The sequence below is a fragment of the Hylobates moloch genome, unplaced genomic scaffold (assembly GCF_009828535.3).
Source record: "Hylobates moloch isolate HMO894 unplaced genomic scaffold, HMol_V3 SCAFFOLD_6, whole genome shotgun sequence".
Classification (NCBI taxonomy): Eukaryota; Metazoa; Chordata; class Mammalia; order Primates; family Hylobatidae; genus Hylobates; species Hylobates moloch.
Window position 1 is genome coordinate 28,864,968 of NW_026652281.1, and position 12,546 is coordinate 28,877,513.

At 41.1% G+C, this 12,546-nt stretch overlaps 1 protein-coding gene across 1 annotated transcript; it reads right to left on the reverse strand.

Annotated features, from left to right (window-relative positions):
- Positions 1-9,897: 9,897 nt before the first annotated feature.
- On the reverse strand, positions 9,898-11,033 carry LOC116470519 (large ribosomal subunit protein uL10m-like). The gene is given in 2 exon segments (XM_032156010.1): positions 9,898-10,716; positions 10,812-11,033. Coding segments are annotated over 2 exon segments (1,041 nt in total).
- Positions 11,034-12,546: the final 1,513 nt, after the last annotated feature.

The window sequence follows — 12,546 nt, forward strand, 5'->3', positions numbered from 1 at the left end:
AATTCTACCAAAAGTACAAAGAACTAATTCCAGTCCTCCTAAAACTTTTCCAAAAAATTGAAGAGGAGGAAATTTTCCCTAACTTTTTCTATGAGGCCAGCATCTACCTTATCCCCAAACCAGGTAAGGACACAACAAAAAAAGAAAACCACAGGCCAGTATCCCTGATGAATATAGAATCAAAAGCGCTTAACAAAATATTAGGAAACTAAATCCAACAGTATATCAAAAATATAACACCTCACAATCAAGTGGTATTCTTTCCAGAGATACAAGGATAGTTTAACATTTCCAGATTTAAAAATGTGATGCATTACATCAACACAAGAAAAGACAAAAACCATATGATCATTTCAATAGATGAAAATAAAGAATTGGATAAAATTCAGCATCCCTTCATAATAAAAACTCTCAACAAACGAGGCATAGAAAGAAATACCTCAAGGTAATAAAGACCATATACAACAAACCCACATTTAGCATCATACTGAGTGGAGAAAAGTTGAAAGCCTTTTTGTAAGAACCGAAACAAGACAAGGATGCACATTTTCACCACTCCTAATTCAACTTACTACTAAAACTTTAGCCAGAGCAATCAGGTAAGAGCAAGAAACAGAAGACGTCCAAACTGGAAAACAGGAATTCAAATTGTCCCTCTTTGCTGATAATATGATTTTACATCTAGAAAAACCTAAAGATTTCACCAAAAAACCTCTTAAATTTGATAAATGAATTCAGTAAAGTTGAAACATACAAACTCAACATACAAAAATCGGTAGCATTTATACACACCAATAATGATCCAGTCCAGAAAGAAATCAAGAAAGCAATCCCATTTATAATAGCTACCAACAAAGTAAAATACCTAGGAATAAATTTAACTAAATAGATGAAAGATCTCTACAAGGAAAATTATAAAACACTGGTGAAAGAAATTGGAGATGACACAGAAAAATGGAAAAATTCTCATGCTCATGGATCATAAGAATTAATATCATTAAATTGATCATATTCCCCAAAACAACTTACAGATTCAATGCAATTGCTATCAAAATGCCAACATCATTCTTAAAGGAAATAGAAAAAAATGGGCAAATAACCAACTGGGCAAATAGCCAAAGCAATTCTGAGCAAAAGGAACAAAGCTGGAAACAACAAATTACCTGACTTCAAAATATATAATAAGGCTACAGAAACCAAAACAGCATAGTACTGCTATAAAAACAGATACATAGACCAACGGAACAGAATAGAGAACATATAAATAAAGCCATATATTTATAGCCAACTGATCTTTGAAAAAGCTGATAAAAATTTATATTGGGAACACCCCTTGTAAAGGGACACCATTTTCAATAAATGGTACTGGAAAAATATGTTATATAACCACATGCAGAAGAATTAAACTGTACCTCTATCTTTCAATATATACAAAAATGAACTCAGGGTGGATTAAAGACTTAAACATAAGACAAAAAAATATAAATATGCTGGAGAAAACCCTAGAGAACGCTCTCTTGAGCTTTGGTCTAGGCGAAGAATTTATGACTAAGACTTAAAAGCACAGGCAACAAAAACAAAAAGAGAGAAAGGGGACTACAAATTTGAAATCCTCTGCATAGCAAAGAAAATCATCAACAGAGTAAAGAGACAGTCTGTTGAGTGGAAGAATATATTTAGTTGGAATGCCAAGATGATGACACATACCATGAGGCTATGAGAAAGTTTATTACTTACCTGACGCTTTCTGGGAAGCAGGGCTGGCTTCCCAAGTTGAACTGAAAATGGCTTGCAAGAACAGGGAAAGGAGACTGGCATGAGGTTTTTATGGTGGTTAGGGGCTGAGGCTGGCATGAGGGTTCCTGTGCCCAGGCAGGGGCTTATGTGATTTGAAATTCCCACAGGGGCCAAACGAGGAAGTATCCAGTCTGTCTTATCAGTGTGAACAAAACTGGGGCAGAAGGGAAAGAGGGAGGGGTGAGGCTTAAGATATCAGCAGTCAATCAAAAAAATGAATCAAACTCTTCATTACATTGGGCTGCACTTATGATCTTTTGTATAAGGCTATGAGACAGAGATCTGTTACATAGATGCTGTGTGTGCCCTAATCTCCTTCACAGAGAACATGTGGCTTAAATGGAATAAATATAAGGGCACATCAAACTCTTTGGGGGGAAAGCTACTTTTATAAATACACAGCATTATCATCAAAATCATTATTCCTCTTCAAGGTACTTGACTTTTTAAGTCGTTTCTAAATCAGTTATAGGCAGCGATATGGTTTGGCTGGGTGTCCCCACCCAAATCTCATGTAGAACTGTAACCCCCACGTGTCAGGGGAGGGACTGGGTGGGAGATGATTGGATCATGGGGGTGGATTTCCCCTATGCTGTTCTCATGATAGTGAGCGAGCTCTCACAAGTTCTGATAGTTTTAAAGTGTGGCACTTTCCCCCTCACTTGCTTTCTCTTTTCCTCTCTCCTGCTACCATGTAAGATGACATGCCTTACTTCCGCTTTGCATTTCACAATGACTGAAAGTTTCCTGAGGCCTCTCCAGCCATGTGGAACTGTGACTCAAACCTCTTTTCCTTATAAATTAGCCAGTCTCAGGTAGTTCTTCATAATAGTGCTGAAACAAACTAATACAGACAGGGGTATCATTTTTCTGTTTAGAAAATCAACTTTAGAAAGGCTAAGTGCTTTCATGATGTCAGAAGGATCATCAAAGGGTCAAAAGATTTTATACTTAATATCTCTCAGTCAGGACATTAAGACAACTCTCAGAGCCTTTATGTTTTATATAAAATGTTAGATTAGAGAAGCTCATTATTTAATTGAATTAATAGAAATAACCATTACATTTAAACCCTCAGAAAATAAAGCTGCAGATCTTTGTCAAACAAATGATGATAATAATTGTAATAATAGCAGCTAACCCTTACTGAGTGTCTTTAAGTTTCAAGAACTCTTCCAAAGACGTTATAGTTATCCTCATAACAATTCATTGGTTTAAACGTTAGTATTCCAAATCTGAGGAACTTGAAGCCCAGAAAGGTTCAACAATATGACCAACATCCTATAGTGGCTGAGTGAAGAAGTGAGAATTCAAGCATAAAGCAGGAACACAACTCATTAGATTAAATATTTCAAAGTTGTATTTTAGTTCGGAAAACACAGATTGATTTCCACTAAAGAATAGGAAGTGCCACACTGCCTCTCATTTTAACCTAGTTAGGATAAACTTTTATTCTGTTCTATTTAATTTTTACCTCAGAATATTAGGGGTAGAGCATCCAAGAAAGTAAGCAGCCAAATGAGCAGGCATTAGACAGATTAATTATTTGGGCTTTTACAATTCAATGATCATATCAACGTCAATTTGGAATTTAGTCATGTATGCCCTGTTGGGTCTTCAAGGCAATTTTCTTGTGCTGAAATCCATGTACAGTTATATAGTGAACTAAGAGAAGCACTGATTTCACAAGTAACTACAGACTGATACGTTAAAAATAAAAAGTTCAACCACTGTTTAACTTTCAACTTTGGAGAACTTAATATAAAATGAACAGTACTATATATGATTTATATTTCAGGGCACTCTCACATACATCTCATTTAATTTCTTCACTGACATAGTTCTAATAACAGAAAATGTACAACAACACATGTAGAGCAAATAACTTACATAATCAAACTATGTGTATGCTAATGTAAAGAAGTATGCCAAATACATTTTATAACCCATCTTACATCCCCTTGTCCTGTCACTTTACTCAAGCCATTTATGTGGCAATCACTGGTGCCTCAGATACAGCTTGATAAAATGACCTTCAAGCTGCACTGCCTCTCATCTGTTTTCTGCCCCGGGCTTCTCTGTCCAGTGAGGTTTGGTCTATGCTGAGTCATCAGCAAACCTAGAAGTGTGAGAGCATTAACAACCCTGGAACAACCTTCAATCAACAGAGGATAGTAACTGGTAGATAAATATTTCCATCTTCCCCATGAGAGATGCACACATCCCCATGGATGGATGATTCTGAAGCACATTGTATAGAGCAGCTTTGACCTCCATCTCCCCCGAGACATTTTCTTAAAAATGCATCCTTAGGCACTTTAGGAGGCCGAGGTGGGCAGATCACGAGGTCAGGAGATCGAGACCACGGTGAAACCCCGTCTCTACTAAAAATACAAAAAATTTGCCAGGTGTAGTGGCAGGCGCCTGTAGTCCCAGCTACTCGGGAGGCTGAGGCAGGAGAATGGCGTGAACCCGGGAGGCGGAGCTTGCAGTGAGCCGAGATTGTGCCACTGCGCTCCAGCCTGGGTGACAGAGTGAGACTCTGTCTCAAAAAAAAAAAAAAAATGCATCCTTATATGGGCTGCCTTCCTTCCCATTTCACTCTTTCCAATTCATCATGCTTATTCTGCTTTATTGGATTAGGTTACAATAGTTAACAGTATACATATATATACACTATACACATGGGAACTATTTCTCAAGCCATTGACATAGGGTCTGCTTTATGAAGGAATTCAAGCCAAATCAGAGCATTTAAGTAACTTACAAAAGAGACTGCTAATATTAGCATTAGAATTACAAACCAGGTCTTCTATCTCCTTAGAGTATGATATGGTTTGGCTGTGCCCCCAGCCCTCCAAATCTCATCTTGAACTGTAGTTCCCATAATTCCTACAAGTCAGTGGGAGGTAATTTAATCATGGGGTTGGTTTCCCCCATGCTGAATTAGTTCTCACAAGTTCTGATGGTTTTATAAGCATCTGGCATTTCCCCCACTGTGTCATTCTCTCTCATGCCACCCAGTGAAGAGGTGCCTTCCACCATGATTGTAAATTTCCTGAAGCCTCCCCAGCCATGCAGAACTGTGAGTCAATTAAATCTCTTTTGTCTATAAATCATGCAGTCTTAGGTATTTCTTCATAGCAGCATAACAATGGACTAACACAGTACATTGGTACTGCAGAGAATAGGGCAATTCTGTAAAGATACCCAAAAATGTGAAAGTGACTTTGCAATTGGGTAACAGGAAGAGACTGGAACAGTTTGGAGGGCTCAGAAGAAGAAAGATGTGGGGACGTTTGGAACTTCCTAGAGACTTGTTGAATGGCCTTGACCAAAATGCTGATAGTAATACAGACAATGAAGTCCAGGCTAAGGTGGCCTCAGATGGAGGTGGGAAATGTGTTGGGAACTGGAGTAAAGGTCATTCTTGCTGTGCTTCAGCAAAAATACTGATGGCTTTTTGCCCCTGCCCTAAAGATCTGTGGAACTTTGAACTTGAGAGAGATAATTTAGGGTACCTGGCAGAAGAAATTTCTCAGCAAAGCACTCAAGTGAAGACAGAGCAGAGAAGTTTGGAAAATTTGCAGCCTGACAATGCGGAAGAAAAGAAAAACCCATTTTCTGGGGAGAAATTCAAGCTGGCTGTAGAAATTTGCTTAAGTAATGAGGAGTCAAATGCTAATCACCAAGATAATGGGGAAAATGTCTCCAGGGCATCTCAGAGAACTTGGCAGCAGCCCCTTCCATCACAGGCCCAGAGGCCTAGGAGGGAAAAATGGTTTCCTGGGCCAGGCCAGGGTCCAGGGCCTCCCTGCTGTGTGCAGCCTCTGGACTTGGTGCCCCAAATCCTAGCTGCTACAGCCATGGCTAAAAGGAGCCAAGGTATAGCTCAGGCCATTGCTTCAGAGGATGCCAGCCCAAAGCCTTGGCAGTTTCTACACTGTGTTGGTCCTGCAGGTACACAGTAGACAAGAACTGAGGTTTGGGAACTTCCACCTAGATTCAGAGGATGTATGGAAATGCCTAGATATCTAGTCAGCCGTCTGCTGCAGGGGCAGAGCCCTCATGGAAAACCTCTGCTAGGGCAGTGTAGAAGGGAAATGTGGGGTCAGCATCCCCACACAGAGTCTCCAGTGGGGCACTGCCTAGTGGAGCTGTGAAAAGAAGGCCACTGTCCTCCAGACCCCAGAATGGTAGATCCACCAACAGTTGCACCATGCACCTGGAAAAGCCACAGACACTCAATGGCAGCTATGAAAGCAGCGAGGGGGGCTGTACCCTGCAAAACCACAGAGGAAGAGCTGCCCAAGGCCATGGGAGCCCACCTCTTGCATCAGTGTGGCCTGAATGTGAGACAGGGAGTCAAAGATCATTTTGGAACTTTAAGGTTAGATGACTGCCCTGTTGGATTTTAGGGCCTGTAGCCCTTTTGTTTTGTAGCCCTTTTGTTTTGGCCAATTTGCCTGTAGCCCTTTTGTTTTGGCCAATTTCTCCCACTTGGAACCGGTGTATTTACCCAATGCCTGTACCCATATTGTCTCTTGGAAGAATCAAACTAACCTGTGTTTGATTCTACCCGCTCATAGGTGGAAAGAACTTGTTTGTCTCAGGTGAGACTTTGCACTTGAACTTTTGAGTTAATGCTGGAATGAGTTAAGACTTTGGGGAACAGTTGAGAAGGTATGATTGTGTTTTGAAATGTGAGTACATAAGATTTGGGATGGGCCAGGAGCAGAATGATATGGTTTGACTGGGTCCCCACCCAAATCTCATCTTGAATTATAGTTTCCATAATCCCCACGTGTCATGGGAGGGACTCAGTGAAAGGTAATTGAATCTTGGGGGCAGTCTTCTGCTGTTCTCATAATAGTGAGTGAGTTATTACAAGATCTGATGATTTTATAAGAATCTGGCATTTCCCCCCTAGCTCTCATTCTCTCTGCTGCTGTCCTGTGAAAAGCTGCCTTCCACCATGATTGTAAGTTTCCTGACGTCTCCCCAGCCATGAGGAACTGTGAGTCAATTAAACCTCTTTTCTTTATAAATTACCAAGTCTCAGGTATTCCTTCATAGCAGCATGAGAACAGACTAATACAGAATATATGAATTAAAAGCATGGATCTTTAAGACAAATTCACCTGGATTTGACACTTGTTAAGACCCCCTGAGAAAGTGCCTTGACTTTTGTAAGTATCAACTATTAAACTGGAATACTAATAAAAATAAAAATAATAACAATGGTCAACCTTCACTGAGTACTTCCATGTGTAGACTCTGCTCTAAATGCTCTGTATATTAATCCTCACCCACCTATTAATCCAATTAATCCTCACCAGCCTATTAATCCTCACCATAACCTTGTTAAGTATATGCCATTAGTATTATCACCATTTTACAGATGAAGAAACTGGGATACAGAAAGTTTACTATGCCCAAGATCACAAAGCCAGTAAGTGGCACCTCAGGGATTCCAACACAGATATTCAAGCTCTAGGGTTCACACATTTAACACTACTAGCCATCAGACATAGTGACTCATGTCTGTAATCTCAGCACTTTGGGAGGCCGAGGTGAGAGGATTGCTCGAAGTCAGGAGTTCCAAACCAGCCTAGGCAACATACAAAGATAAATAGGTTTAAAAATTTGCCAGGCATGGTGGCACACACCAGCAGGTCCAACTACTCAGGACGCTTAGGTGGGAGGATCGCTTGAGCCCAGGAGTTCAAGGCTGCAAAGAGCTATAAGCACACCACTGCACTCCAGCTTGAGCAACAAAGCAAGACTCTGTCTCTAAACAAATAAATACATAAACAAACACTATTAGCTTCACTGCTTCCTTATATGGTTGTAACAAGAAAATGTAATAATAAATTAAAAGACAAAGCATTTAGTACAGTGCCTGGTGCACAGAAAGTTCTCACAATAATCAACAAAAGAAAAAACAAAGTTTGAAACCTGATTTTTTTAATGGCACCAAATATTTCTTTTCTGTCCATTTATCTTTGTTTCTCTAATTTCTTCTTTTCTTGGACTCTCTTCCATTAAAATGTTTGTTAGGGCCCTTCCATCACTCTGAATGTTGATATATTATCTTTCCCTTGTACCTCATCCCCAGTTGCCTTCTCCAACTTCCCCCATGGCTTCCTTTCAAATCTCATTTTTCTCAATTTCACAACCATTGACAGATCAGCATGAGAAACATCAGCGATAGTTTATTTTCATGACATTCCCTTCAGAATCTCACTAGAATAAATGTTTTTGTGGTATTTGTGACAAAGCACCCCAACCTACCTGCACACACACAATCAGAGTTTGTCAGATCTCTCAATATGTAAATGGAGGCTCTTCAGTGATCAAAAGGGACCAACAAAAAAGACCTCCTTCGTGCTGTTCTGTGTCTTTGTGGCAGTGTGTGTGCTGACTACAGTCTGAGGTACGGGGCAAAAACAGCAAGTTAATTAGATAAACCCTTTCTTTGATTCATTGGCAAGATCTTCTCTTTCTTTTTAATCAATAGTCTAAATGCTAACTCATTTGCCTTAACCTTTCTTCCCAAATGATAACCACTGATCATAATTTGCATTCGCAAGGTAGTCACAAGGAGAACTTCAATTAAGGTGCCTGACAACTACTCTGATTACTACGTTTTTCACAACTGCCAAGAAATATCTAACTGCAGACTGGAGTTCTTTCCCAGTGTAGAAGAATATTGCTGCTTATAGAAATGTGAATGATGCTGGTGATTACTAGTAAACGTCAGCAGATGGCACAGAGATGGTTCCACAATGGATGCACTTTGTCTCCTTAGACAACCTTGAATTATCCTAAGTTACAGAAAAGTTATATCAATGCTGACTTTACACTTTTTGGAACTAAACAGAGTATGAATTAATTTAATTTACTTTAAGTTAGGTATTTTCCAATGAAGAAACATTCCCAGGTGTGGTAAGTAAACCTGCAATTTAATATCTTCCATTGAACAATCTTCTCAAGGTGGCCACATTTCCAGAATTTGCAGTATTTCTATTTCTGTGGCAAGCAGCTGTTTGCTGTGATTTGTGCACAGTGGTTTATTAATAAAAAATTAATCTATACATCAAGAGACTTTAATGTACACATCTTACACTGAAATATAACCCCAGATTAAGAGTTTATACCTTATTTGCTCTCTCAGACATAACTTGTTTCAAGTTTCAAATAAGTAACTTTTTTCTTGTTGTTGCTGTTTGTTTGTTTGTTTGTTTGTCTTTGTTTTCCAAGTGAAGCACCCTATCTCCTTTGTTAGGAATTTCTGGTTCATGAAGACTTGCTTGAGGCCTTCTGCTCTAGAGCCCTCAGAATTCCCCATTAACAGAGAATCCTAGTTTCCCCCCAGCCCTTTTGTTCAGAACCACCAGAGAAATGTTAGCTAGTGGGCACAGCTGTCAGCTGCCTTTAACAGGGCAAGCATGTGCGGGATGCCATTTGTGGGAACAGGTACACGGGAAGAGAATTTTCCTAGGAAGGGAAGTGAGAATGAGGAAAGTCAGAGGACAGAGAAGCCCCTGAGAATAAGTCTACAGGAAGGACAACCGTGTAAACCACAAAATAGAGGAAGTAGAATGCATTTCCTTTCATCGTAAAGCAGAGCTCCCAAACTTTCCATAGCATGGCACACCCCAAGGGCAGAGAACTAACATCCAAGCACACCTGGATGGTGGATGGGACCCACTTCTGGGTAACCTGATGAGGAAACTATAGTGTAGAAATTCAGGATGCGGTCTTCAGAGCAGAGTGGGCCTGGTTCAAGTCCCTGTTCTGCCACTTACTAACTGCATGACCTTGTGCAAGCTACTTAATTTCTCAGCTCCTTCTCTGTGACATGGGTACAACGTGGTCAGGAATAAAGGAACTGATGCATATGCAGTGCTCAGCACAAAGCCTGACACGCAGCAGGCGCTCACCAGGTACTATCCTCAGTACGACTGCTTGGTTGAGCTACTGTGGCAGTGGCAGGTTGTGCCCCAAGCAGGTGGAGCAAGGGGCAGTGACCATGCAGCAAGGGGCAGTGACCAAGGAGGCAAGGAGTAGTAGCCTTATCTTTTCAGCCTCTCTGCCTTAGGCCTTTGCTCCTATTGGGTCCCAAGTTACGAAAACTAAGGACAAAGCCAGTAACTGACAGCCTCCATTTGAAATGGAATCCTCTGCATCTCCGAGTGGCCCTATACCTGACAAAATCATTGTTAGTGAAAGCCCAGTGACAAACGCACTCCCCCACCCCAAGTTCTTAAACATGTCCCGTGGAGGACAGCACAGCCAATAGGACAGAGTGTATTTATGGGCAGGGCTGGCTAAACAGGCTGGGTACAAATCCGGAACAGGGTCAGGAGGATCTGGCTTCCGATTGGCTGACACGACAGAATCCTTCTCACCTTGCTGTCTGATGTACTGGTCCAATAGGGTGGTCAACTGCAGGGGCTGGTGCTGGAGCAGGGAGTGGGTCTGGGCCATGAGTGGGGTGAGGCCTCCCACAATCTCCTCCTGTGCCAGGGGCAGGCTGGGAAGATTGGAGTAGTTGATAAAGCCCTGCCTGCTGAGGATGGCATCTATGTCATTGATGCATCCACCTAGCAGCAGCAGGAATGGCACAGTCCTTAAGATCCTTACCATCTCCTTGACCTTGGGCTCTTCACTGACCAGCAGCATGTTGTGCCCCACAAAAAGGGGCAGCAGATTTTGGTACTTGGAATCCTCCAGGAAGGGCTTCAGGACCTGGTTGTGGAAGACGTTCATCAGGATCTTGTGTTTCCGCAGCTGGTATCGCATAAGAAGCTCGTCTTCTGCTCTCAGAGCCACGTTCTGGTAGACAGCTATCATTTGGTTGTCCTGGAAAACTGCTGCTATCTCCCGGCGGAGAAGGCTGATGAGGCCCATCTCCTGAAATTGGAAAGCAATAACCAAGGGTACATCAGCTGTCACTTCTCCTGGCAACCTTGCTCCCTCTGGGTAAGTTCTAGAGCTTCCAGTGATGCTTCCTGTGGGGGGCCGGGAGGAGATGGCAGACATGTTGGGTTGGCGGCTGGTGTCAGGGGGATATATTCAGTCATAGCAATCATCTTCTGTCACTGAAAGTGCATCACACAACGGTGGTGGGTAACAGCCTTGGAGCCATAGCGGACAGTCTGGAGGGCAGGCAGCCGGCCCGCCTGGGGCAGGAGACCCCCTCGCAGCAGCCCCGCCACAGCCGCAGCCATCTCCACCTCAAGAATGGACAGAACAGTAGCTTTTTAAAAAGCAAATATTTAAGGGCCAGTAGAATCTACACATCTTCTACATGGATTTATCTAACGTCAATAATGTACATTTCTTTGCATCTTAGGAAGTAGTATTCTCATGCTGAATCGCAATAAGCCTCCATAGTAATCACGTAAGTTATCAATAATTTCAATTCTGTGGGGATTTTTTTAGCTTAGTTAACTCAAATGTAAATCCCCATATTAAATATTCTCAAACACTATGTTCTCTAGCTTTATCACTTGAAGAAGTTGTACCATGCTTTAAAATATAGTGAAATACAATTTTTTAAGAGTGGCATTTTTAGCACCACTTTTATAGAGCATTTGGTGCAGGAATCAAAATTATTAGCAGTGCCTTTTTTGCTTGTTTTAAGAGACTTCTCACTTTTGGCTGATGGCTACATCTCTAAATAGATTTTACACTCTCTGCTCAGAGATGGAAAAGCACATACAGCTCTCTTCACATTCAAATAACAATCTCTTCACTCATCACCACCAAAGTCCAATACCCCTCCCAGAACCTATCAAATTAATTACCAAAGCTTTTCTGCTCTCAGGTTCTCACAGATAAAGCATGCCTGTGAGGACATTTTACATGTTTTATCCCACTATTCCACAGGATAGTTTTACATTCCAGAATGTACCTAAATGGACTTAAAATGTCCTCTCCTGTGATCCTGTGAATTAATCATAATGACTGCCCTGGGGAAAAAAGAGAGTCCTCGACAGGAGAGATCGAAAAAGAACTGCTGCTTGGTAAAAGCTCCAGGTTAGGGACATGTCATCATTTCGCCATGGGGATTTTAATTTACTAGAGTTCAAAACAAGAAAGGGGTTATCCACAAAACCCCATTCAAGATAGCAACAATTTAAGAGGAAAGTCAGATCAAGGGACACACTGGCACCAAAGTTAAGCAGAGTCTTAGAAAGTAGCCAATATCTGAGGTCAGAAACCAAGCCATAAAGCAAGGGTATAAACAATGAGCCCAGTGGAAAATCAGCTCAGAGAACACCTGCTTGCCAGGTGTGATTTCATTCCCACAGGTTCTTAAAGACCTACCATGGCCACAGTGTCTGGCAGGGAAGATTCAGAGACTATTAACAAAGTAGGCAGAAAACACAATTTTATTGTTTCTGAAGAATTTAAGTATTTACATGTATGTGTTAATGGCACATATTAAAGAGAATAGCAAAAGAAAGTTGAGGAAAATTCAAAAGTAAGGACAAACCCATGAACAAATTCATGAATAAAAATCAGAGTTGAGAAAACAGTCTGGGCCAAAGCTGAGGTAAAGGAAAACAATACTTAAAACATGTTCTTTATTGTTTAGTAGGCAAAAAGTAGACCCATTTCAGAAGAGGTAGAGAAGAAAAAAAAAGTGTGTTATTGGGAAGATGTGAAGGCACCGAATGAAAATGTAAAATACTATTTTTGTTGCTAAAACTAGTTGAAAGCAATTCATATGGCTAC